Source organism: Symsagittifera roscoffensis, chromosome 9, assembly GCF_963678635.1.
Source record: "Symsagittifera roscoffensis chromosome 9, txSymRosc1.1, whole genome shotgun sequence".
NCBI classification, from domain to species: Eukaryota; Metazoa; Xenacoelomorpha; order Acoela; family Convolutidae; genus Symsagittifera; species Symsagittifera roscoffensis.
The window spans coordinates 54,274,956-54,301,873 of NC_087070.1; the positions used below are offsets into that span (position 1 = coordinate 54,274,956).

Below are 26,918 nucleotides of genomic sequence, written 5' to 3' on the forward strand. Positions count from 1 at the left end.
AAAAGTTTTGAAATGTTTAAAAAGTTTCAAAAGTTGATCTTGATTTTTGAAATCTCAGTGGAGTAAAATTGTTTACTTTTTCATAGTAAAATTGTCCATAATATCCAGAGTGGAGTAAAATTAGTTTATTTTTCTCAGAATAATTCTTAGCAAAAGGTTTAAAGACTGAACTTGAAATTAAAAGAGCTTTAAGGTGATGAAACTTGAAAGATGGCATCCGGGTACAAATTTTCCCACGTTAAAGGTTTTTGTTCACTCAATGGTAAATTTTACTTCTCCTGTGAATTTGATCAGCTGGCTTCTTATGAGTCAATGACGTAGTGGAGACTCTTTTAGAGATCGTGATGATTTTCCTTTTGTTTCAGGAAAGCAGGGAAAAAAACTAGAAGTTTTTCACGCTCAATTTAAAGTTTTTGCGGTCTTTGATTTATTCATATTTCAGTGCATTTCTTTTGTTAAAAGATAGCCAAACTCCACTATCGAACTTTTCCTTCAGTTCTTTTTCTTTGTTGAAAGAAAGGCAAACGCCACTATCGAACAGCTAAATGGCAATGGTCACGAAAAACGTGATCGACTTCTAGTGTCGAGAGTGGATTTTAATGTTCAAAATATCCCTGCGGTATTGAAAAATTATCTATTGATCCAGTTTTTTTTCTTGAAATTGGGTTATCTTTTTCAAAAGCATAATTTGTTAATGATTTTCAAAAAGCTCTTAGGCCATCTATTCCTTTCTTGGGAATTCGAAATTCAAAAAACAAGTCAGTATTTTTTCTCTTTCCTTGCCTTCGTTGACTCCTCTCCAACTCATTTTAGCTATGTTTTTAAGTTTTGAACTTTATATTGTTGCAAATCCGCGGTTCCTCAGATTAGTTCAAGACAAATTGATGCACACAATTAAAATGTTGGTGAAAATTTCAAGGTTTTTTTATCTCAAATTTTCGTTAAAATATTGAGAATTTAGCGCAAAGTTTTCGGCTTTTTGCCTCTTTTCGGCTCAGTTTCTGGACTGTTTTTTTTTTCAAAATTTCAATTTGAACCTAATCGTAATTTTGGTTGAAAGATTGTCAATTCAATTTTAAACTGTTTTGTATACATAGAGCATGTTCAGCCTACATTTGATAAACCTGCTTTGTTCGACAGGAGTTAAGTTTCAGTCTAGGATAGTACTTTTCCTGCAATAGAAAAATTGAGCGAGGTGAAGGAACTAATTTACGTTGCTCGGTATTCTTTATCAAACAAGCTTCCTAAAAGCAAACTACCCAGGCAAACAACGATCTCCAATTTTGAAAGTGAAAATCGAGTGAAAAAAAATCAATTGGTATTGAGAAAGTTTTTTTTGAAAAAGGCCACAATAATAAACGATTCTGGAATTTCATAGAGCTGTAGGGTGATGTTTTTTTTTCGTGGAAAAACGTTCCAAATATGTCAATCAGTTTTGTGGTTTCCTTTTCATTGGCACTTTTCTAACTTCTGTTGACTGTGTTAGGTTTTTGCCTCAAATTTTTCGGCTTTTTCGTTAGTTTTTTTTTGCAATCTACAGTTCATTTCAAAGAATTGAGTATTTCAACGGTTTATAATGCTGAGAGAATTGCCAAATAGTCTTGATGATTTTTTCATCATCCAGGTTTTTCGGCTGTAATTTTGACTTCCAGTTTTTTCTGTTTTTCAGCAGTTGATAATTTTGCAACTGATAGGCTTTGAAAGCCAATTTTTATAATTATGGAATCGTGGCTAGTTTTCGGTAGTTTTTGTTTGATATTTTTTGTTGCCTCCGAAATTTTTTGTTCCTCTACCGAAACGCGGTAGATCATTTCATTTGATTGTTATATATTCTGTAAACTAGAGTTTTTTGTTTTCTAGATAATAACGCTTTAAGGCGCCAAGGAAATGGCTGAAGTTAATATCTTTTTAGTGCCAAACTAGGAGTTATCTGTCTGGTGTCTGATTGCTTCTCACCCCGGTCAACTGATCATGTTATTTAGTTGCCTTATTTTCTGCAAACTAGAGCCTAGTGTCTTACTTTCTGTGAACTAGAGGAGTTTTTTCTTATTTTCTGACGTCCCAAAAAAGTGGTCGGTCCGGGACGCTAAGGAAATAGTAGAAGTAATTGTCTTTTTAGTACCAAACGAGGAGTTCTCTGCCTGGGAAGCGATTGGACGAGGACGTGTGTGCAGTATGTGGCAATAGACTCCTTGTTCCTCTGGGCGAAGAGGGCGTCATAGAGGACACTGTGAAACTACCATGTGGACACAAGTTGGTTCTGTTCGCTCTTTGAAAATTTTTTTTCTCCATCTTTCTAAACTCAACAATTCTTATCAGGCAGAAATTTTGATGTGTGGATTACACTTGTAGAGCAAGTGTCTTGTAATCGGGAACAATACTTTTTCCCGTAAACAACTTTTCTTACAAGAAATTGAACTTGCTTTATTATTGAACCTTACCAACTTTCAGGTTCCTTCCACCTTGGCCAGTAGGTAAAGCGGATTTTAACCTAAACACTGGAGTTTGTATCCCGGCAGGACCTTGTGTTTTTCAGTATTTAAAAAATTGAACGTTTTTTTTCCGGTAAATCGTGAATTGTCGGACTTTCGTTTGTCCGCTCAGGTGCCACATCACTGTTTTTTCTTGGTATAAGTTAGAAACAAGGTAGTTGAGAGGGTTGCTCATTGCACTTTCAGGGGGACTTGAAAATATTGTTATTAAAAAAAATTCGTCTCAACTGGTGTCTGCTCAAAAATTGTCGGCTTTGTTTCCGCTTCGTAAGTTTGGCTCCGTTGCTATTTTGAAATTCAATGGCTTTGCTTGGCATGTTTTCTAAGAATTTTTGTTTGCTAAAAACAGGTATTATGAAAGTGTATGGGATTGGGTTTTATCATTATTTGTTGAGACGCTTTGGATTTTGTTTGAAGTTTAGTTTTTCTCAAAAACTCCATCGCTTTTCGAAAAAGGGCCACCAGTGGAAAGACTGCCCAGTCTCCTGTGTGCCTGCATACTCAGTTTTTACTTTACCCCTGCATACTCCGTTAGTTTTTTTTCTTTACCGTCGAAAAAGTCTTTGAACCAATTTTTAGGATTTTTTTTCGTTTTCTCAAAATCATCTCTCCCGAATCTGAAATTGTGGGATCAATGGAGATTACGGATAGTATGAAGTTCCTCTGCATAAGCGTCATCTTCCGATTTTTTTACACAAAAGCTTATCACCCTCGGAAAAGAAGTCAAATGTTTGATTTTTTGAATCTTTGACTTTTCCCCAAAACTACTGGGTTCAATCCAATAAGGGTACTCGGCAGCTCTTTTGCATAGGCGACTACGCTCAAATTTCTAGTCCAAAAATTTATGGCGCTCGACAAAGTCACATTTTTGACCGTTTTGAAACGTTTTTACTTTTCTTGATAACTATCTTGCCAAATCTGATATCAAGGGTTCAATCGAAACAGCAGGTTTTTGGATTTGCTCCGCACAATTTTTTTTGGAAAAAATTTATGGCCTTTAAATCAGTCAAAAGGTTTTTGCGGCCACGCCCAATTTGTTTATCCGAAAAGTTATCGCCCTCGAGAAAGTGAAAATTTCGATTTTGACCATTTTTAAGAAAATTTTTGACTTTTCTCCAAAGCTACCATGCGAATTTTCAGGTTGCTCAATGCAGAAATTCATTTTTAACAAGCGGATACGTTCTACTTTATGCAGAAAAAACTATAGTTTTCGGAATGCCAAGTTTTTGAACTTCAACCGTTCATTAGAAACTTGACTTTGCCTAAAAACTACGCTATGAAATCTGATATGAAGGGTAAAATTGAAAGAACCGGTTGCCAGAATTTTTCCTGCTGAAGTGGCGACTCCATAATTTTGTAAGAAAAGGTGGCAACTCCATGTTTTCCGTTATCTCAAAAATTTTCTCTCTTTTAGTAGAAACAACCAAGGTGTTTTTTAGTCGTTTTATAGGAATTTTTTGATATTTCTGGAGAAAAACCCAACCAAATCTGAGACTATAGATAAGTTCGGTCAATCAAACGGGTTTTGTGAAGCTCACCTGCATAATAGTATACGCCCAATTGTTTTGACACAAAAATTTTCTTTGATAAGTGTTCAGTATCTCAAAAGTTTTCACTCTTCAATTTAATTGAGTAGAGAAACAACTAAGGTTTTGTGGCAAGTCCAATTTTTGGAAATCACGCATTTCATCCCACATCAGTTGAAAAAATTCAAAAATTATCATGCGCGCATCTCCAGCGTCAGCTGAGCCCCTAGTAATCTTTTATCGAGAGAAGTTTTTGGTTGACCTAGTTTTTTTTCAACATTTATCTTTTTTGTCTTCGACTTATACTACAAAAATAAAAAAATTAAGTCGAAAAAAGATGTTGATAAAAATGTCTAATTCTGAAAGATGTTGAAAAAAAACTAGATGAACCAAAATTTTTTATGTTATGTTTGTATGGCAAAAAGTGGTGCAAAGCTTTGCGCCGCCTGTGTGTTAAAAATGGTATGCTGATATGTTGTAGGCGACGATTCTTCGCAAAACAATTTCTGGATTCTTTTCTTAGTAGTTCAGCGAAACGTTTCAGATCTATTACCACAGCCACTAAACTCTAAATCATTTCATTTCGAATAACTTATGTAGTTATTATTGCTAATTGCCCTGTGATGATTAGTCTCTTCTTATAAAGAAATGCTACCAATTGTCTCTGCGACCAAGTGTCGATCATGACGAATGGCACTTAACGATTGAAAATATGACCGTAAACTACTAGCAAGGAAGCAACCTGATTCGAAAAAGAGTTTTTGAAGTTGCGTGTTTCAGGTTCCATGAGTTCTGCATACGTGGCTGGTGCATCGTCGGCAAAAAAGAAACATGTCCTTATTGCAACGAGAAAGTGAACACTAGAGACTTGGTGAAACACCCTTGGGAACGAGTGAACTTAATGTACGGACAGTTCCTAGACTGGATACGATATCTGATAGCGTGGCAACCATTGATTCTTTTATTCGTCCAGGGACTCAATATGACATTAGGTCTGGAATAGTGCAGGAGCTGCAGGACGTCATTAGCATGGGTTAAAAGGGATCCTTAATAAGCATTCTGCCCTTTCTGTTATTAATAAACCAGTGGTATGAAAACATTGGTAAGTCTCAAAAAGGCAGTTGGAGTTAATTTGTGAAGCACCAATATGCATTCATTGCCAGGTGTATTACATTTTCGTTTCATTGCACGTCAATTCGCCCTCAGATTTTTAGACCTCTATTTTTTTCATTCCATATAATAAATAAACCCCAACAAATTTCGGAACGGTTATTGTAGTAATTCAAACGATCATGTGATAGCAAGCGAATAAATTGCCATCGGAATTTTGTATTGAGTTTTTGTTAGCCGAAGATAGCCAACTGTCTTTTTGCCCAAGTTATGCCAGCTGTAAGTTTTCTACCAGTTGTCGCTCTACGTGCTTCAGCGATTTATGGTTGTTGTTTTACCGAATCTTAATTATTATTGTAAAATAGATACCGCTTGAAAATTTATTATTTAATGAAATTATATGAAATACTGTTTTCAGATGTTATATGTTTGGCTTGGTTTTATGCGCGGCGCTTTTTATGATATTATCGTAAATTTCTTTTTTTTTTGTAAAACTTGGGTTTATATTACCAGTGTTACAATGTTATTGTTTTCGTCAATGCTCATTTGTTATATTGTACTTAAAACTGCCTACCAAAGTAAAGAATTGAAATTATGATTTTCAGAGCCCAAGAAAGTTTTGAAGGTTAGAGTATTGTCCATTCTGCTGTCCCGGTGTCTGCTGTGGATTATCTTAATATTACACATGCCCGACTTATCGAATACGACATTGATTGTTTTGAAATGAAGTTAGTCGAATTTTCGAAAGTTTAATCGTCCAGTAGATGTTAATTTCGGCTTATGCACCATATTTTTATCATGTCGCAGAATATGAAATTAATCTTCTAAGTGTCCATGAACTTATTCAAAACACCTGTATAGGTTGTGTTGATTTTGTTTGTTTGTTCACGCTCAACTTTGATTTTTTGCGGTTTCACTCTTGATATTTTAAAGGTCAATTCCAGTTGGTTTGCGAAAAGGCAGATTCCGCTCTCGATGAATTAGAGTTCGAATTGCGCAATACAAACAATGACTTTTTTCGAGAACATGCTTCTAATTTTTTACACTTCCCAGCGGAGTAAAATTTTTCTATATTAATCCAGTTTTATCAAATTGGATTAACCACATCAAAAATATGTATCAAAAAATATCCATGAAACCAAAAAAGCTTTAAACTGATATAATTTTTAAGGAAGATTGAAAATTTTTTTTTTAAAGAAAAAATAATCTTTTAGCGCTCTCCTTGAGTCCGTTGGCTATTTTCCAACTGTCTGTTTGCTATGTTTTATCTGTCGAAAACTCTACGTTAATGATCGAAGTGATACTTTTAGGTCTTGTGATGTTTTTTATTTGTTTGTCTCGAGTCTTAGACTTTATTCACGCTCTTTCTATATTTTAGTAGTTTGACGTTTGTTTTCGTTTGGAACCTTGTGCGTAAGCCTTTACCAATGAAGCGAAACTTGCGCTCTCCGTACACAAAAGTAGAAATGGCACAGTCGATGGGGTTGATTTTTCAATAGTTTTATTTTGTTATCAAGTGTATCTGATCGAAGTGAATTTTTGCCCTGTATGTTTTTGAAAATGTGAAAATGGAAGGAAAAACGTACACGACTTCTAGCTTCAAAATTCGATTTAATTTTTAGATTTCGCAGTGGATCAAAACTTCTGCTTTTCAAATTGGGTTAGTTTTATCAAAATAATGTTCCGATCATAAATTGTTTAGAAGTTTTTGTAATAAACGAATCAATATTTTTTGGTTCCTTGTGTTCATGACTTTTTCCAATTGTCTGTTGGTTATATTTTTTGGCGGGGTAATGTAACCTCATCCTCAAGCTACGGGTACGGATCATAGTGTGCCCCGAACCTCTTACCTTCAGCTGATTAATTAACATTTATAAGCTGTTTTGTTAGGTTATTATACTTGCGAGCTTCGAAGCGCAAGTGTATTAGTACGAACTTTCTATTTTTTCTAATCTTAATTGCAAATAAAAGTGCGCATTAAAAGTGTTCGCTTGTTTACCGGCTCTTTGGCTATTAGCACGATCTGTAGCATAGCAAATTCCATAGCATCTGTTCTCTGCTTTATTTGTGGCTAGTGTTTTTGATTTGTTAAGCGTCAGTGGCTAAGTGTTTAGTGCATGAGACCCATAATGTCTGCCGTAGATCGAATCCGCAGCCGATTTTTTTTTTGCGAATTCGAGACTTATTTCTACTTTTTCTTATTGCACTTTCTAGAGCTGCTTTTTGTCGTGTCCTAGCTAGTGTTTGCGAAGCGCAGCTCATTTTCTGTATTCATTTTCATTTGCTCAAAATAAGTATCATTCAAATTGTTTTTGAAGTTGCAAGAGCACCAAATCTTTTCGCATGAGATTGCAAAATAGTTTTTCAGCTTTTGTTTGAAATTTATCCTTGTGTGGCTCGAAACTTTTGAATATGGAAGATTATAGAGCTGATGTTGGTTCCGTTTTGACGCCAGTGGTCTTTCCGGGTGTTTTGAATAAATTTTGGTTATTCTGGATTGAAACTGAATGCCCAGTAAGCATATTGTGACTACTAATGATTATTGACTAATTGATTTGACTAACGATTTGAAATTCAAATAGCTTGTAACGCACCTCAGGTGGTTCAAACAGATGAGTGAACGTGAAAGTTGCCGATAAAAATATAATAACGAAATGAATGCAACCACAACAATGATGAGGGAATCGAACATAGCTTTTGATTTCAAAATTTGAACTAAAATAGTCAAATCTCAAAACTACAGAGTTTCAGATCTTCGTATTTTTAGCTCATAAACGAAGAAACCCTAAAATGGCCGATAGCATACTATTGCTCATTCCATATTTATTTTTAAAAAATTGAAATTTTCATTTGCAAAATCATCAAATTTATAAATGGGATTCATTAACCTCGTAATTAATTTTAAAATATCCGACTCTTTTTTCTTAGTTTGATTGCAAGTTGAATGAAAAAATTTCGAAATATCGCAAAAAAGCCAATTTTTAAAAGTTTGAGCATTAATATTAGGATGAGAAACCGCACTTGCATTCAATGGTATTAAGCTGACATCACCCCACCAAAGGGTCGACAATATCAAACTTTGACAAGTTTTTTTTAAGTATTTTAACACTCAAGAAAGTAAAAGGCGTTGTGCAGTAATATGTGAAAATTTGATACACATCTTAAAAGTAGGTTGAGAGCGCACCGGTATAATTTTGAGTACTTCAAACTTTGTGAAGTTTTTGTATATCTGATGTTTTTTTTAATTTTGAAAACTTAAAAAAAGCATAAAAACGGCGTATCTCCGAAACTAAAATGATTTGAGCGATCTAGCTTGGAAGCAAGGTCTGCACCCTCTGAAAGTACCCTGAGGGTACCTCACTATAGGGTTGGGAATTTCAAGTTTTTAAAAGTTTAATTCAAATTCGTTTTTTGTTTTAAAACTTTGAAAAAATTTAGAAAAAGTATCATTTCTTGGCAAACAAAAGCATTTGAGCAGTCATCTTTGCAAGCAAGATTTGCAACCCTTGAGAGTTTCTCCACAGCACCTGACTACAGGGTTGGGAATTTGAAAGTTTGAAATTTTTTAAAACGAAGTTATCTGAAACTTTTTGAAAATTCCAACAATCAAATCGTATCTCGTAAGCTGAAAGGATTTTGTTCAAAGTTTGAGGCCAAATTTGCTATTCCTGAAGGAACCCTGACAACGTCCCACTATTCAGTTGCTAATTTCAAACTTGGTGAATCGCTGAAATCAAGCTGGAAATTCGAAAAAAATTTATTAACCATTGCATTATACGATTTAGCGAAGCCCGCATTTAAATATATAATAGATAAGTTTTATGCAGATTCACTTTTGATTGTGCTGCAAATGAAATATGTATTCTCTTAAAAAGCTTGCGGCGTCTTATTGGGTGTCATTTTTCAATTGGCGGTTCGTTGTTAAGTTTTGATAGCTTTATAGCCATTCGATCCATAGCTGTCGCTTGACGTGAATTTGTGTTATGAAGGGTAAGGTTAGAACAAGTGCTTTGTCTAAAGTTTTGACTAGTGGAAAGATTTTTTGACATTACTCAATGTGTTTCCGACCAGTGAAACGGGACGACGAACTTAGTATTTGGGAATTTTTAGTTTTTTTTTGTTTTCCACGCAAAATCAGACGCCATAAATAATCATTGGACTGGAATAAGTGATATACCATCTTAAAGCCTTTTGAGTCGTAATTTCGAAACGACATAAAAAAAGTATTCAAATTTTTTCATCAGTGTCGAGAAAAACCTGTTTCAAATTTTTGATTATTGGTTTCACAAAGTATTCCGTGTATCGAGAAAAACACGTTTGACTTTGTTGAGTTTTAGTCTCGGGCGAGTAAAGCGAATGAAAGATAGTTTTTCCCTTTGAGTGTTTCAGGACGGATGGGTCGTACAAATTTTTGACGTGTAAATAATTTTCACAGTTTGAATTTATTTTGGGACTATAGTTTCGTTTTCCGCGTAGCGATAGTCGACCGATTTTTGTCGACTGCTGCCGCTCGATAATTGATTTTCACTGTGTTTTAGGGCTGCTTATGAACATCTTTCGCGACAAAACAATAAAATTTTTGTTCATTTACTTTTTGTAAGTCATTTTTTAGCTTAAATTATCAGAACAATCGACTCTTCTTTTTTTTCTGTTTAATATCTTGTAATGCAATGTTTTGATTGTGTCGCAAGCGTTTTGAATCTCCGATTCGCTTCAGTATGAAACTTAGTTTTTCTTTAGAAAATCTAATTTTGGAAGCTTTACAACACGCATAAAAACTCCTTTGATTTGAAAAAAAAAACTTTCAATAAATTTCACCGTGATGGTCAGAACTTTTTGTTCTAAGTGCACAAAAGCCGGTTATCCTTGTTTTTGATCAAAATTTGATTAGTTGGGAAGTTATTTATTTAAGTCATGATGTTTTTATATTCTTCATGAAAAGTCGTTGTTCTCGCTTAAAATTGATTGCGGTTTGACTATTGGTTTCTTTTTTAGTTCAGTTCATTTCCTTAGAAGGAAGGCAAACTCTAATATCAAGCAGCAAAAGTTTAAAGGTTACAAATTGGGGTTTGGTCATGTAGACCGGGTATTTCTGACTCAAATACAGATGTGCTGCTCATAACTTCGGCCTGGCAGCATTTTCCACGATTTGTCTCTGTTTAATAAGCTAGCTCAGCAATTAGGCGGCTATAACCACCTGAATATATTTAAATTCTATAAAAGTTACTGAAAATGATACTTTTTAATATTTACACTGCAGCGGATCATATAAAAGGAGGGGAAATCCCCATGAGGAATTTGGCCCCGTGACGACCCAAATCACCCCACCTGTTGTTATTTAAAATCATTCATTTTTGGTCTAAATTTTTCTATATGTGCTTTCAACACCAATTTTGACAGACAAGCAAGCGCCAAAAAATAACTCTTTTTCTAAGTCTGCCGAAATTTGTAGTTCCGTTTTTGCTAACTTAAACAAATCTGTGTTAATCATCTTATCTTGTTTACCCTTGCGATCGGGTTCTAGATTTTTTCACTCAAATAATTTTGTTAACAGGATTCATCTCCTAGACTCATTCATCTACTGAGCGTTTCTGTTACAACAGAAAAATTTTGAGCTGGCTAGCATTTTATATATCCCGACTGATCGAAATTTGCTTTTTAGGTTGGCTGTAATTTGCCAACTCGATTTGTTAAATTTTCTTTAATTTTTTTGTCTTTTGAGTTCAATAGGTTGTGACTTATTTTATATCGACTTAGTGGCCTCTTATTGCGTCGTTTGATGACCGAAAAAAGTTTTTGTGTGCGTTTATGTGTGTTCTGAGGGAAAAGGGGGCTTGAAGTTATATTATTAGAAAAGAATTTTTCCGCAGAAGGGTTTCTGCTGAGGTATTTTCGGCTTCTCTACCGCTTGGTAATTATGAATTTTAATTCAAGCGAACATCTGGCGTAGCTGCTTGACGGTAAAAGCTTGTAGTTCGAATCCGGCCTGGACCTATTTTTTTTGCAAACAAGAGTTTTTATGCTTTTTCGGACCATTGTCCGTCTGTTTTTGTATGTCAGCTCAGTTCCCATAGCCGGACTCTTTTTCTTCTTTGTTACTGTAATACCCATGCTTGAGACGAAAAAGCCCGGGAGTTCGATTCAATTCGAGCCCTTTTTTGCAAACTGTTTTTGGCTAGTTTAGATTACTGTCTGTTCGCTAAATTTTGTCGGCTTAGTTTCGCAGAAAGGACTTTCATTTGAAAATTCGGTGTCTCTCGAGCATTCCGAAAGCTCCTTGTTAATTTTTTGATAGTTCCAGTTTGTTCCGCACATTTTGGGTTCTTTTCAGTTTTTCTATTTTTTTTCATTTGATTTTAATCATACTCATTCATTTTTGTATCGCAAGTGATGGGAAGCTCAGCTTCGCCTCAGTTAAATTATTGTGAACATCTGTGTAACGTATTTCGACGGTAAAGATCTGAAGATACATCAAAACCTGGTCAAACAGAGCAGCCTGCTTTAATGACTGTTGGATATTCAAATCGTTCTTTACCTCAAAGCCAGTTGAGAGTTTGTGTTTAACTTCAGATGTTGACTCATGCTTGACATGAAGCAATATGAATGAAACTGATGGGAGATGAACTTGTCATTCAATTTCGTTGAAATGTTCAATTTATGATAAGTTATCCTGAACTGCATCGTGAGAGTGATTTTCAATAGCACCTGTCTCAGGGAGCCTCTTGTAATAGATTAAAAAATACATGATTTATCAGTTTACTTGAAAGCGAAGCTGGAACCATCTTCTGAAACTAAACAGAAGATTTTGAGCTCCTTGAATCTCACTAAATTTATTTACGCAGTTGTTTGTCTAAGAACAGAAAAACATCTTTTGAAGTCTAATGAGAGAAGCGATTTCGAGCTCTTTAATCTCAACATTCGATGCGATTAGAAATATTTTGGACTTAATGTGAGATGGAGCAATTGAAATGTGGAGTGCAGAATTACCATTGGGGTAAGGTGGGGGAAACTAGTTTGGTGGCCAAGTTAGCCCTCAAAGGGGGTCACATTGACAGCATAGACTCACATGCACCCTATGCAGAGCTGTGGATGGGGGGACATCCGAACAAACCTTCACAAATTTTGGGGTGAGTTCATTTTGAAGTCGGTTTTTTATCACCGTGGAAATCCCGTAAAAAAGAGAAAATAACAGAAAAAATGCATGTTCCTGAACAAGGGGAACAAAGGCGTTTCTCTTCAAAGTACTGACCAGCTCTTGTTGGTCGTTTCTTTCGTGGATAAATGGTCCTAGTTTGCAGGCCAGTCGATTTTGAATAACAGTGCTTTTCTGGTGCGCATGTTCATATTTCAAAAAAAGATGTTGGAAAAAGAAAGTTTCACTGATTGTGATCATGTATGTGCTGTGGCTTCCACATAGATGGTGTAATACTGTAAGTGATAAAGTTGAAGTTTAGAAGTGGCACCAGCATCATTGATTTCATGGATGAAAACAAGAAACAGTTTGGAGGCGAGAGTAACCTCAAATATCTGTTCAAAGTTCTCTCTATCAGCCAACCTCTGTCCATCCAAATTCACCCGGACAAAGCATGGGCCAAAGTTCTTCACAAAGCCAAACCAGAGATCTATAAAGACGATAATCACAAGCCAGAAATAGCAATTGCCTTGACTCCTTTCAAAGCTCTTTGTGGGTTCAGAAGTCTGAAAGATATCAATGAAAATCTAAGTGCAATTAGTCTTGCCAACCCGAACGCTCAGGAATATCTAGGCTTGTTGGTACTGAAAAGCGAGATGGATTTAAAAGCAGTGTTTATAAAACTTATGGAACTTGAGGCGGAAAAGGTCAAAGCCTTAGTCAGTAGTTTGCTAGCGGCAGAAAATTTTCCTTATAAGGAAATTTTAACACAATTACACGAGTTCTTCCCTTACGACCGTGGATGTCTTTGCTTGTATTTTCTGAACTATATCGAAATGAAACCGGGAGAAGCAATTTTTCTCGAAGCCTTGACACCTCATGCCTATATAGAAGGAGACTGCATAGAATGTATGGCCCTTTCTGATAATGTTGTGCGCGCTGGTTTGACACCGAAACTTATCGACGTGAAAACTTTGCAAGAAATCACAAACTACAAGTTTTCAACTGAGGTCGATTACCGAGTTGTTCCGAAGTGCGTGACTGAGTTCAATAAAGTTTATCTGCCGCCCTCTATTGACGAGTTTTCAGTCCAGTGTTTGAAACTCACGAGAAGTCACTCGGAAGCGTTAGCTCACGACAAGTATACTCGGATTCTACTGGTCGTCGAAGGGGATATTGAGATTAAACATTTGGATAACCAAAAAGAGTTATCCTGTGGCGCGGTTGTGCTTTTGTACCCACAAAACGATTACACAATTGCATCGAATGATCAGAATTCACTGGTGTTTATTGCATACTAATTTCAACAAAAATTCTAAGCAATATGATTTCTTATCCTAATTTGTAGTTTGTATTTTCATGAATAAATTTTGGTTTAGGAGTAAAAAAATTACTCAGAGAGCGATAGCTACTCTTTTTGTTTCGGGTTTGCGATCAGACTCCTTAATTGAATTTATTCATGATTTGATTTGTAAAATATGTAGATTAACATCTAACTTAACAATAACTGTGGCAATAGCTGTAAATTGATGAAATGATTTTGTTTTGCATTTACTTAAATTTTACTCCAAGGTTTTTTAACTATTCCCAAAAAAGTTCAACTGCACAACAAAGTAATTGAAAAGTAGAGCTTTTCTCAGACAAATCACTGACGTCTCTGTAAATGACACTCCGAAGATTCAGGGCTTTGTCCTGGTACCAGCAGTCTTGTTTGTTTTAAATTACTGAAGAAAGAAGTGACGTAAGTTAGTGAATTGTGAGAGATTTTCAAAATAAGCCGTGAAAGACGAGTTCGCTTTCCAATGCAAATGTTTTTGAGACTTAAAGTCTTACCTCGCAAAAAGTACCAATTTTTGTCTAGTTTTAACGCTCATGATTAGCAAGCGCTGTCAAATTGGAACTTTTTAAAGCTTAACGATGTGATTGCAATTTCCACACGCTTGGTCTGAGGGTGACTTCATGCCTGGCGCTACAAAGACTGGAGTTCGAATCCGATCGGTACCTGTTCTTTTTCCAAACTTGAAATTTTCGTCTTGAAAAAAAAATTGTCGGAGTATCGTTGGTCTTTTTTTTGTCGGTATAGTCGCCAGCACGGATTTTTCCAATACTGTAAGCTAATTTCACGATAATTGAGAGTCAGTTTGATGTTTCCTGCACTAGTTCAGGCAATGGATTTTCAAGAAGTCTCGCAGATGCTTGAAAAAGTATCCGGATATACAGTTTTAAGACGATTTTTCTAAATTTTTCTTTGTTTTCATTCTCCTCTCAGCCATAAGGCAGGAAGGAAGAGCTCCGTCTGAAACTTTTACTTTTGCACTAAAAAAATTGTTGTAAATCATGAATTTATCTGATTGCATAATTTTTTTAAAATCTGATTTGTGCTCATTGGTTTATCACTCTCACTGTGCATCCTGATAAGTTTTTATCCAATGATTTAGCAGTTAACATTTTTTTAATGATATCTCTTTGGTATTTTTTTCAAACTGGTTGAGTTTTCGACTTTGTCGCTTTCAGTTTACGTTGTCGGCTTAGTTTCCGCTTTGTTTTAACCATCCAGCCAAATCGCTTATTTGAATTTTAATTTATATATTATACTAACTTTTATTTTTTGATTTACCTCTGCTGCTTTTTTGTAATTTTTTACACCTTGACATCGTATATATTTCTTTTTTTTATTGGTTTTGTTTTTTCGATTAAAACTTTATTCTGCCCAAATGATTTCAGCCTATACTTTATCGGCTTAGTGACCTAATTTCGAGTCGTTTCAATCGAAACATATTTTTCATGCTCGCCCCTGGGTTGTACAAAATGCTAAACAGCTTAATAGAAATTATATTTCAAATTTTTCATGACAACAGTTTTTTCATCGCTTTTTTGTTTTTCCCCTTTTTTTCGGCTTGATAGGTTTCGGCCTATTTTATATCGGTCTCACATTGCGTCCTTCGCCGAGCGAAACAAAGTGTGTGTTTGCGTGTCTATGTTTTGAGGGCGAGGGGGCCTAATAACTTCTTATTAGTCTAAATATTTTTTCAATTTTTTTTTCGTTTTTGTGCTTCATAGGTTTCGGGCTATATTATATCGGCTTAGTTGTTTCATATTCTTTCATTTGACGAGCAAATAATGTTTTTTGAGTGTTCTGAGAGTGAGGGTGGCTTTTCATAAGTCTTAAATCTTGTTGATTATTTTTCGACTCAAAAGGTTTCTGCCAAGGTATTTGTTACCGCTTGGTAAATTATCTTCCGATGCTTATTTCATATTCTCAAAACTAGCTTTATTCATTATGATAGATCTATATTTTCGACATTACGATTTTTTTTCTCTTGTGTTGTGCCTCTCTGTCTACTACTTCGCAGTCTTTGAAAAAAAAAAATTTGTCCGAGCACTGCTGGTTTTTATAATTTCTATGGCATGTGATTGGAAGCTCCGTTTCGCCGCCGCTGTAAATTTTCTCTCAATTTTTCCTAAATTTGACTAAAGCTTTCATGTCATTTTTAATGATGAACCAGAATAGGCAAGTTGATTACGTAGGGCTTAAAATAAGGGAATTTTTGTGGTAAATTTTGGTTTTTGCTAAAATCAGCGGACTTATAGTGAAAATGAAGCTATCAAGACTTTTGAAATGTGTGAAATCACAATGAAAATGTTTCTTTTCATCGTCGTTTGACGACTTAAATATGAAATTTTTTAACACTGATGCATATCAGAATCGGCGAGTTGTTGGTAAGTTTGTTGTTCCGACCATTGAAAATGGGGATGAACTTGGTATTTGGGTGTTTTTAGGTTTTTTTTTGTTTTCCACGCAAAACTAGGTCGAGAAAAACCGGTTTGAAATTTTTGTTTTTTTTTTTCGTCTCATTTTGAACAAATTAAGCGACCAAGCATGCTTACATCAGCTTAATTATGCCTAATTTAAGGCCTAAAATATTAGCTTAAAGAAAGTAAAATTAGTTTTTTTAGTTTTTAGCTCCATATTAGGAACCAAAAACTTCAGATATGTTCAATAATGTTCTGCAGAAAAAATAGGAAGTGAAATATATTTTTTAAATTTTTGAATTGGCCTATTTTACTATGACTTTCGAATATGCCTAATTTATTGTTGAACATCAGATCCCTTCATCACACCACGCAGAAAAATGTACACCAATTTTATCACACCACGCAGAAAAATCTACACCAAGTAGAAAAATCTACTACTTGCACAGTAACCGGCTATCTTTGTTTCATATTGTACATGCATGTGACGGGCCCACATTTTTTCGGAACAAAATATGTTGCTTTTCCTCTCGTTCGAAATAAATAATTGTCTTATGACCGCAAATGCGTTTTTATTACAAACCAAAACTGACAGTTTTCTATTCAAAAGATTTTTAAGTATTAACGAACGAAGAGTGTCCCGTACGAATTCTCTAAAGGCAACATGAGTTTATAAATGAGTAACAAGAGAACTAAGAGGGGGACAGTGAGGCGTGTGGGGGGACAGTTATCGCACCAAATCCGAAGTAGCTCACAGGAGATGATAGAGAGGGGGCGATTGAGAGTTCTTATAATGGTATACGTATCGTTCTTTACCCAAAATGCTTGTCTACCTGAGACATAAGAATTAAAACCGAAACATAGAAAAGGGCACTTAGCTGAATGAATACTGGATCTATTTGCTAAAGTAATTCAAATTGTCTTTTTGGGAATTGATTTTTAATTGATGTAGTTGAGATTTGTCGTTTGTTCAGTTGGCAATTGACTTTTTGGTAAGTTTCTTTTGTTGTCTGTTATGTTTTTGACACGTGCGTCAAAGTGGCGGGAACAAAAAGTTTTCTTTTCTGATGCCATGATCTGTTTCAGAAAAAGAAAGATTTAAAATTCGTTCCTACTCAATTTGTTTATGCTGGTCGATTTGACTTTAGATTTGTTCTAGGTTGTGTTTTATGCATCTGCTATATGGAAGGCAAATTACGTTCTTGGAAAATAAAAGTGAAAATGGTGAATGAAATGTAAATTGATGTTTAGTAGCAAAATTGAGTTTTAGTTTTGAGATTTTTCCTTTGAAACTAACATAATTTGAAACAGAATCAAAAATTAAAATTTTCAGTTAGGTTTGTCAAAAAGATAAAACTATTGATAAAAATTCCTAAAATGCAGACTTTCGATGTTTTTTTTTCATTTTCTTGGTGGTTAATAATTTGGTTTCAAGCCTGCTTGCAAGTGGTTTAAAATCAATTAAGCTTCGGTAAGATGAAGATGATTAAAAGCCCAATACTGCAAGATTCAATTTGGACGGGAGACTTTTAATTACTTTTTTTTGCACTTGCGATTAGCGAGTTTAAATAAATCGGGCATTTAAATGAAAGTTCAAATCCGTGACTGTTTTTGAAGTTTTTAATGAATCTTTTCGCCTGTTTTGGGTTAGAACTAACTTTTTTGTGAATGAGGTATATCATGTTTTCTTCACAGCCTCTTGCGGGGGAATCTTGGAAGCTAGATGTTGTCTCTAATCATGAATTGTACCAAGAACATGGGGTCAGTGTTTCATCTGGTTATGAACTTCAACTTATTCTTAAACCCATTATCTTATCTATGTAATTGATCATCAGATTACGTCTAACAAATCCAATTGACGTATAGTTCTTCTGCAATTATTTGATATGCAATTTTTAGTATTTTATGTAAGGATAAGCTAGCAGCATAGCAGAAGTCTTACCTACATGATTCGGTAATTATTAAAGTTTTACGTTTATCTTACGAACTTCAATTTCACTGCGTGACAGTAAATGATTTACTGTGCAGCTGTTTTCGTTTCCTTGTTAACATAAAACAGGCTTCAAAGCGTTTTTTCTGAATAAAGATCAAACATGGGCACATAATCTATAATCCATAAATTATTTGAATGCGGGCTTCACTATCTCGCCACGTTAAAGATTTTTCAACGAATATTTTTTGCATGCTTAACGAAAGAATTTTTTCAAGTTTAAGCTATATCGTATATTGCAATGGTTAATATTTTTTGATTTTTCAGTTGAATTCAGTGTTTTATTAAACCGTGTTTAAAATAAGCGACCTAATAGTGGATTGTTGTCAGGGTTATTCCAGGGGTTGCTAATTTGACTTCCAATTATGAATGCCCAAATCCTTTTGATGTACGAGTTGTGAAAGTTTTTTTTCAAAAATTTTCAGAAAACCCAAATTACAAAGTAATTCATTATTATTTGAAATTTCGAACCCTGCAATTGGCTGCTGTCAGAGTACCCTCAAGGGTTGCGAATCTTTCCTCCAAATGTGACTGCTGAAAATCTTAAAGTTCTTGAGATATGACGTGTATATGATTTTTTTTTCAAAAACTTAGATATAAAAAACTAAACAAAAATTGAATTTCTCAACCGAAAAGTGGGGGCTGTCGGGGTAAATTCAAAGGTTGCAAACCCGGCGTCCAAGTATGACTGCTCAATTTTTTATGGTTTTCGAGATATACCGTTTTTTATGATTTTTTACAATGTTTTTCAAAAAAACTTAGATATAAAAAGATTTTCAGATTTTAAAAGTTCAAAAAAATTTGAAGCTCCCTTTGTTGTAGTTAGGTACTCTGAGAGTCAAGTTGCAAATCTTGCTTCAAATTGCGATTGCTCAAATGCTCATGGTTTCCGAGATGTCACGTTTGTTTTTTTAAATATTCAATGAACTTAAATATAAAAAACTTCAGAAAATATCAATTCCCATCTCTATATTGAGGTTTTTTGGCCAGTATCAGGAGTTGCAAACGTTGCCTCCTAATATGACTGTATCAATCTTTGTTGTTTTCCATGTGACGTTTTTGATTTTTCAGAAAATTTTCAGAAAGCAATCTTGCCTCCAAATTTGACTGCTCAAAACGTTGTACTTTTTGAGATATGACATTTCGTATGGTTTTGCAAAAGAATTTTTAGAAAATTTAAATTTGAAGTTCTACAAAATTTGAAATTCTCCACGCTGTTGTTGTTGTTGTTGTTGTTGTTGTTGTTGTTGTTGCCTTCATCAGGTCGTGGGGTGCTCATCCTGTTCCACGTCGTCGTGAGTTGTTAGGAGTTTCAGAAAACCGGCCGCATCGACGGGCCTCGTCCAGAGTGATATCGTGGTTAGAGATGTAGGGGTCGAAGGGCATGAGAATAGGTGGGCCGTCGTGTGGCTTGTAGAATCGCAGAGGGGGCATAGTTCTGACGATGACGGGTCCTTTCTAGGTTGATATGAGTTTAGGAATACGCTGTAACCACAGCGGAGCTGGGATATTGTCATCCTTTTCGTTCTTGGCAGTTTTTCCTCTGATTTGTCTATATTCGGGACTGGCGCGTTCAAGATTGCAGTCTTCGAAATTGGCGATCTTGTCTTCTACTTCATTTGTGTGGATCTGTTTGAGCAAGCTTTTGTAATTGTCGTCTGATACAGATCTTGTGGGCACGAATATGTCGTCGTCTGAGTCTTCTGAGAGGGCTGAGATGTAACGCTCGTATCTGGAGTGTAATGTGGCCTTCATCTGTCGTCTGGTGGGAGTAGCGGCATTCAACAGACGTTGCCCAGGGTAGTCTTTCAGATGATTCGCTAGCTGCATCTGCACCGTGTGCATCCGGATGTGTCGTCTGATGGGCAGGATCATGCTCTCACTGTGGAGGTGTTCGATCGGTGACATCAGATGGCATCCGGCGGCGATACGAAGAGCGGAATTCTCGACAGTCTGGAGACGGTTGATGTTGGTGTCCACGATGGTGGGTGCCCACACTGGTGCCGCGTATTCTAGAACCGGTCTGACGATGGCTTGGAAGGTTATCAGGAGCGTTTCCTTGCTTTGGCCCCAGGAGGTCCCAGATAGCGCTTTCATGATGTTGACTCGACCCTTGGCCTTAGTTGCGGAGTTCTTGCAGTGCGGTGTGAAGGTGTACGCTGTGTCAAAAGTGACACCAAGGATCTTCGGCGTCTTCACAAGGTCCAAGGTCAGGTTGTTTATCACGATCATGGGTGTTAACTTGTGTTCTTTCGTGTTCGGTGTGCAGAGTTACTGAGCATTTTAACGTGGATATTTGGAGATTTTCCTCCAGGAAGCGACAAAGGGTCTCCAGGTATCGGTTGATGTCATACGTCATGCGCGCAATGTCGTTACCAACTGCAATAATCGTGAAGTCATCCGCGTACGAAATAGGAAAAAGTGACGTCGGTGGAATTGGCACGTCAGATACATAAAAATTGAAGAGCGCAGGCGCGATGACAGAGCCTTGGGGCACACCCGTTCTGAAGATGCGGGCGCTCGACAGGACATCTCTGAACAGGGTGCGGGCTTTACGTCCGTGGAGATAGGTCGAGAGCCAGCGTACCACAGCTCCTGGCAGTGTCGTTTTGTTGACGAGATCGAGCAGAGTGGCGTGACAAACGGTGTCAAAAGCTTTTGACAAGTCCAACGCAAACAGAATGGTTCTGTGGGCGGGTTTAGGTTGGTTGAATCCGTTGGTGATGGCTGTGGACAACTCGTGTAAGGCCGTAACAGTTGAATGTCTGGGTCGGAATCCGCGTTGGTGCTTTGATAGCTTCATGTGTTCATTCAAGGTGGGAAGGAGGCACTTTTCTAGAATTTTGACAGCTGGCAGCTGACAAAGAAGGGAAATTGGTCTGTAGGACGCACTTTCATCTGCAGGTTTGCCAGGCTTCAGAAGAGGCAAGATGATCGATGTCTTCCAAATGGCTGGTATCTGAGACCTCGACATCGTCGTGTTGAAGAGTTCTGTGAGGAACTGGAGAGCACGTGGTCCTAGGTGCTCAGATGGATCATAGTGTGGCCATCGGGGCCGGCTGCTTTGGAGCTATTCGCTTTCTTGATAGCTAGGCTGACTTGGGAGGCAGTGAATGTCGGGCTGTCTGACAGGGAGCGTTTTTGGATCGCTCTGGTGATCGCGAGGTAGTCTTTGGAGGTCTGGTGGGTACTGGTGGATGTGAACAGCTTGTTGAACTTGCTCGCTATGTCCTGAGGTGACGTCAGAGTACGTTTCTTCTTTCCTTTTCTTCTGAATTTGATCGGCTGGTTGTTGCGACTCTGAATCTTGTTGTCCAGGGCTTTGATCACTTTCCAGAGCTGCGTCGAGTGGTTGCGGTGGTCGAAGGTGGCCAGAAACTGTCTCCATTTCTCGATGTTCGATTGCCTGATCATCATCCGGATCCAGTTGTTCAGAATCGGTATCTCGAGTGACTGGGGATTCGACAACCTGATTTCATCTCGCTGTTTCATCAGCTTGGAGGCATCATCAGGTAGCTGAGGAGTGACAAGTGGCCGACGTCCAGAAGGGATGTTGCTTGCCTGCTGCTACAATGGCCTTGCGGAGCAGGAGTTCCCCTTGGTAAACGTCCTCCTCGCCAAGGTTCCCAGAAAAGGTTGCTTCCACCTCGGCTTCGAAGGATTTCCAGTCAGCTTTGAGGATGTTGGTGAAAGTTCTTTTGGGAGCCTTTTGGAGGATTGTGGATGTTTGAAGCTCGATCAAGATCGGCAGGTGTGGTCGGAGATCAGCGTTGTCTCGGTCCGCCAGCTTGCAGAAGTGAGGAGCTCATGGGAGGCCAGAGATATGTCTGGAGAAGTGGCCTGCGCGTCGCTGGGGAGGCGTGTGGGGGAGTCTGTATTGAGGACGCCGAAGTTGGAGTTGGCAATTTCTGTCGCCAGAGAGGTCCCTCTGGGGTCCACGATGCTTGAGTCCCAGGATCCGTCGTGGGCATTCGCATCACCAAGGACAATCACTGAGAGAGCAGGAGCGGTTGGATAGAAGCGGTGTAGTTGTCAGGGCAGCTGCTTTTCGGTGGGATGTGGAAATTGACGAGTTTGACGTCTGAGTTGTTGAATTTCACTTTGATGGCCATGGCTTCCATCGTGCCGTCGTTGGCATTAGCGGGCTCAACACGGGTGAATAGAACGCTTCCGTGGATCAGGAACGCAAGCCCGCCACCTTGTCGCCCACCTGATCTGTCTTGACGGATAAGCGTATACTGGGATCCAAAGTTCGGGGATTTGCTCTTCGGCCCGAGTTTTGTCTTCTGCAGGGCAGCAATTTTCACGTCTTTGGAGTGGAGGTAGGCTGCCAGCTCCGTGACTTTGTTCCCAAAGCCGTTGCAGTTCCCCTGCATAATATTCATTCTCGTTGGCTCTTCATACACGGGTGCCCGCGTTGGCACGGGCTGGGTGCAGTTTTTGCAGTTCCACCCAGGGGTCCAGTCTTTAGGAGACCGCATCGGGGTGCAGGGAATGTGACTGTATTGGTGGCACCCTGCGCATTTGATGCTGCCTTGTTTGTTGATCGTTTTATTGCAGGTGCAGCATTTCACTCTGGGGCCGGGGTTCACTTCAATGCCGGCGGGGATAAGTAGAATTCGGAGCAGAGATGCCGGCGTAGTCTGCTCCGCTCCCAAAAACCGCGCAACGTGGTCGGGGTAAACGCCTCTCTTCCTGTTGGAAGGAGGGGATTGGGCCCGGCTTCGTCTCCTTGCGGAGAGTCTGCTGGGCGGCCATTTGCACTATGGTCGCGCCATGGTGATGGTTGCACTTGCTCGAAAGTGTCCACGTGGATTGCCGATACCCCTTGCATAAGCGGCCTTCCCTGCAACGCTGTAGTAGAGTACTGTGAGACTACTCTCAGAAGATGCAAAACGTGCATAGTTTTTTCGTTAAACATACAGAAATTTTACTTTGAAAAATCTTGAACATGACGAGATAGCTTTTACATGAAAAATGTATGTCATCAGTTTTGAAATTAGCATCCCAATAGTGGGATGCTGTCAGCGTTCTCCCAGGGGTTGCGAATGTGGACTCCAATTTTGAACATCCCAATGCTTTTAGTTCACGAGATATGACGATTTTTTGATTTTTCTAAAATTCAGAACATTTAAACTAAAAACATAATCAAAAGGTTAAAATTCTCAAAACTGTAGTTGGATGCTGTCAGGGTACTTTCAGGGTTTGCACCTCTTGTCTTAAAACATGACTGCTCAATCCTTGCAGTTTTTGAGATATGACGTCTTTTATGATTTCTTTTTAATGATTAGGAATACTTGGAATTCAAGAATTCTCAGGAGTTCTGTGTTTCAAATCTTGCGTCCATAATGCGCTTAGTTCCCGAATCGTGACGTTTTTTTTTTAAATTGTTCAATGAGTTTAAGGTATAAAAAATTCCAGCCTTCAAATATGACTGCCTAAATCCTTGTAGTTTTCGAGATATGACTTTTTTGTGATTTTTCAAAAACTTTTCAGAAAACTTTTATTTTTCAATTCAAATTTTGAAATTTCCAACCCTGTAGTTGGGGGCTGTGAGAGTACTCTCAGGGGTTGCGACTCTTGCCTCCAAATATGACTGTCAAATCTTTGTAGTTTTCCAGATATGGCGCTTTTTGTTACTTTTTTCAAAAATTTTCAGAAAAACCTAAATGTTTAAATTTTTAAAATTGAAATACTTAACACTGCTGTTGGGGGCTCTCAGAGTACTCTCATGGGTTGGAAATCTTGATTCCAAACTTGGCTGCTCAATGTTTTATAGTTTTTGAGACATGTCGTTGTTTCTGGTTTGTTCTAAAAACATTTTTCAGAAAGTTTAAATTTGATGTTTCTCAAAATTTTAAATTACCAACCCTGTAATTGCTTGCTGTCAGAGTACACTCAAAGGATGCATATCTTATTTCCAATATATGCGGTTTTTGATGCGTTGTTAAGCATTAGAAGCGCCGGAGGTGCGTTACCCGCTAGTATTACTGAAAAGCATCTTGTAGAATTCGGAGCAGAGATGCCGGCGTAGTCTGCTCCGCTCCCAAAAACCGCGCAACGTGGTCGGGGTAAACGCCTCTCTTCCTGTTGGAAGGAGGGGATTGGGCCCGGCTTCGTCTCCTTGCGGAGAGTCTGCTGGGCGGCCATTTGCACTATGGTCGCGCCATGGTGATGGTTGCACTTGCTCGAAAGTGTCCACGTGGATTGCGGATACCCCTTGCATAAGCGGCCTTCCCTGCAACGCTGTAGTAGAGTACTGTGAGACTACTCTCAGAAGATGCAAAACGTGAAAAGTTTTTTTCGTTAAACATACAGAAATTTTACTTTGAAAAATCTTGAACATGACGAGATAGCGAAGCCCGCTTTTACATGAAAAATGTATGTCATCAGTTTTGAAATTAGCATCCCAATAGTGGGATGCTGTCAGCGTTCTCCCAGGGGTTGCGAATGTGGACTCCAATTTTGAACATCCCAATACTTTTAGTTCACGAGATATGACGATTTTTTGATTTTTCAAAAATTCAGAACATTTAAACTAAAAACATAATCAAAAGGTTAAAATTCTCAAAACTGTAGTTGGATGCTGTCAGGGTACTTTCAGGGTTTGCACCTCTTGCCTTAAAACATGACTGCTCAATCCTTGCAGTTTTTGAGATATGACGTCTTTTATGATTTCTTTTTAATGATTAGGAATACTTGGAATTCAAGAATTCTCAGGAGTTCTGTGTTTCAAATCTTGCGTCCATAATGCGCTTAGTTCCCGAATTTTTTTTGTTACTTTTTTCAAAAATTTTACAGAAAAACCTAAATGTTTAAATTTTTAACGTTGAAATACTTAACACTGTTGTTGGGGGCTCTCAGAGTACTCTCATGGGTTGGAAATCTTGATTCCAAACTTGGCTGCTCAATGTTTTATAGTTTTTGAGACATGTCGTTGTTTCTGGTTTGTTCTAAAAACATTTTTCAGAAAGTTTAAATTTGATGTTTCTCAAAATTTTAAATTACCAACCCTGTAATTGCTTGCTGTCAGAGTACACTCAAAGGATGCAGATCTTATTTCCAATATATGCGGTTTTTGATGCGTTGTTAAGCATTAGAAGCGCCGGAGGTGCGTTACCCGCTAGTATTACTGAAAAGCATCTTGCTTAAGATATTGCATATAAGAGGCCTTAAAATAAACGAAAGGTGGATCATTCACTAATTATGCAATTTATGCAGTGATCGCCCTCTTGAAAAATTGAAACAAGACAAAAAATCAAAAATCATCATGAGAGTGAAAACTACAAATATCTGTTGAATTTTTCCTTGTATCATAAGTGATTAGTGCTTATAGGCAAATGGCTGAGAAGAAGGTTATAGCTGTAATTGGTGCTACTGGTAATCAAGGAAGTGGGCTGGTCCGAGACATTCTCGAGAATCCAGATCCAGGATTTTCTGTTCGTGCCATAACCTCAGATGCTTCTTCGGATAAAGCCAAGGCTCTAATGTCTCAAGGAGCTGAAGTTGTTCAAGCAAACTGGAACGACAAAGGAAGCTTAGTTCAGGCGTTTAAGGGCGCATACGGTGCGTTTTGCGTGACCAATTACTACGAAACCTTTTCTCCGGAGGGGGAAATGAAGCAAGCCAAAAACATGGCCGAAGCCGCCAAAGAAGCGAATGTGCAGCATGTTATCTGGTCAACCCTAGAAGACACCAGGCAATGGGTTCCGGTTGAGGATGATCGCATGCCAACTCTCATGGGAAACTACAAAGTTCCCCATTTTGATGGAAAGGGCGAATCAGACAGCTTTTTCAAGGAACTGGGCGTTCCCACAACTTATCTTCTTACATCATTCTACTTTGAAAACCTCGTCACTTATAAGATGGGTCCTCAACGAACAGCGGATGGAAAATTGGTATTCAATTTGCCGTTAGGACAGAAGAAATTGGCTTCAATTTCTACAGAAGACATAGGAAGATCAGCTCACGGAATTTTCAAGCGAGGTACCGAGTATATTGGAAGTTACGTTGGAGTTGCGGGAGAGCATCTTACTGGAGAGGAAATGGCAGCAGAAATGACAAAGGTAGTTGGTGAAACTGTGGCATACAAAGCAGTGCCTTTTGACATGTATCGGAATTTTGGACTTCCTTTCGGTGATCTGGCGAACATGTTTCAATTCTACCACGACTTCGAAGAGAATGTCTGTGATGTGCGTCGAGTAGAAGGCACCCGAGCTTTGAACCCAAAATTGAAGTCTTTCAAAGAGTGGCTCACTGCCAATAAAGACCGAATCATACACAATCATGCAAAAGAAACATCTGCAGATGACGTATCTTTTGCAGTGCCATTGCATTTTAATTTGACGCACTAAACCTATCAGTCACAAGAAAACTGAGTTGTATTGAATTTAAATTTTTCGGGCGAGGTACTTCAATGATAGACTGGTTCCTTTAAAAATTTTAATGCAATTCGGATAGGGAATCACATATTTAGGATTAGCAGAATATCTGTTCGTTTTGTTAAAGCAGAAAAAGTGTTTGACACAATCAGATGTAAGCCTATTTTGCTGTTGGTTTTTGGCAGGTAATCCACATATTACGGAACCAGCTCATCATTGAACTATTTGCGTCTCGGATGTTTTTATACGATGATCCTTCAGATACCACATTTTTTTTCTATCTAATTGATAATGTAAATAAAGTTCTGACACTAACTCCGTCAACAGGGAACGAAACAAACTATAAACCTGAAATAGAGAAAAACAGACAAAAGCGATCAAGCTCTACAAATTTTCTTTGGCTCTACATATTTTATTAGATTTCTTTTTAGCTTCAATAAGTCTTTTCGAGTCACAGAACTATCCAAAATGTAATTCGTACAAAATTGAAAATGGAAAGCCAAAGCATCAATTTGTCAAAAAAAAGTTAAATCA

General features: G+C 37.7%; 3 protein-coding genes across 4 annotated transcripts in view; all 3 read left to right on the forward strand.

Moving 5' to 3' along the window:
• LOC134853851 (E3 ubiquitin ligase Rnf121-like) overlaps positions 1-5,713 on the forward strand; it is a 355,568-nt gene extending 349,855 nt beyond the window's left edge. For both annotated transcript variants that reach the window (XM_063869795.1, XM_063869794.1), the window contains exons 6-7: positions 2,120-2,253; positions 4,799-5,713. In XM_063869795.1, coding sequence (XP_063725865.1) covers positions 2,120-2,253; positions 4,799-5,021 — 357 coding nt within the window. In that variant the 3' untranslated portion in view covers positions 5,022-5,713. The remainder of the gene's footprint in view (positions 1-2,119; positions 2,254-4,798) is intronic.
• A 5,989-nt stretch (positions 5,714-11,702) lies between these two features.
• LOC134854036 (mannose-6-phosphate isomerase-like) lies at positions 11,703-13,682 on the forward strand. Its single transcript, XM_063870100.1, has 2 exons — positions 11,703-12,255; positions 12,583-13,682. The coding sequence occupies exons 1-2, from the start codon at positions 12,083-12,085 to the stop codon at positions 13,559-13,561; spliced, it is 1,152 nt and encodes a 383-aa protein (XP_063726170.1). The 5' UTR covers positions 11,703-12,082; the 3' UTR covers positions 13,562-13,682.
• A 3,814-nt stretch (positions 13,683-17,496) lies between these two features.
• LOC134854094 (nmrA-like family domain-containing protein 1) lies at positions 17,497-26,780 on the forward strand. The gene is made up of 2 exons (XM_063870199.1): positions 17,497-17,967; positions 25,340-26,780. Exons 1-2 carry the CDS (start codon positions 17,960-17,962, stop codon positions 26,355-26,357), a joined length of 1,026 nt encoding a protein of 341 aa, XP_063726269.1. The 5' UTR covers positions 17,497-17,959; the 3' UTR covers positions 26,358-26,780.
• The last annotated feature ends 138 nt before the right edge of the window (positions 26,781-26,918 follow it).

Coding starts and splice junctions, on each gene's coding strand:
- LOC134854036 (XM_063870100.1), top strand. CDS start 12,083: ATGGAGCAATTGAAATGTGGAGTGCAGAATTACCATTGGGGTAAGGTG. Junction 12,256..12,582: donor AAACCTTCACAAATTTTGGG/GTGAGTTCATTT, acceptor GTTGAAGTTTAG/AAGTGGCACCAGCATCATTG.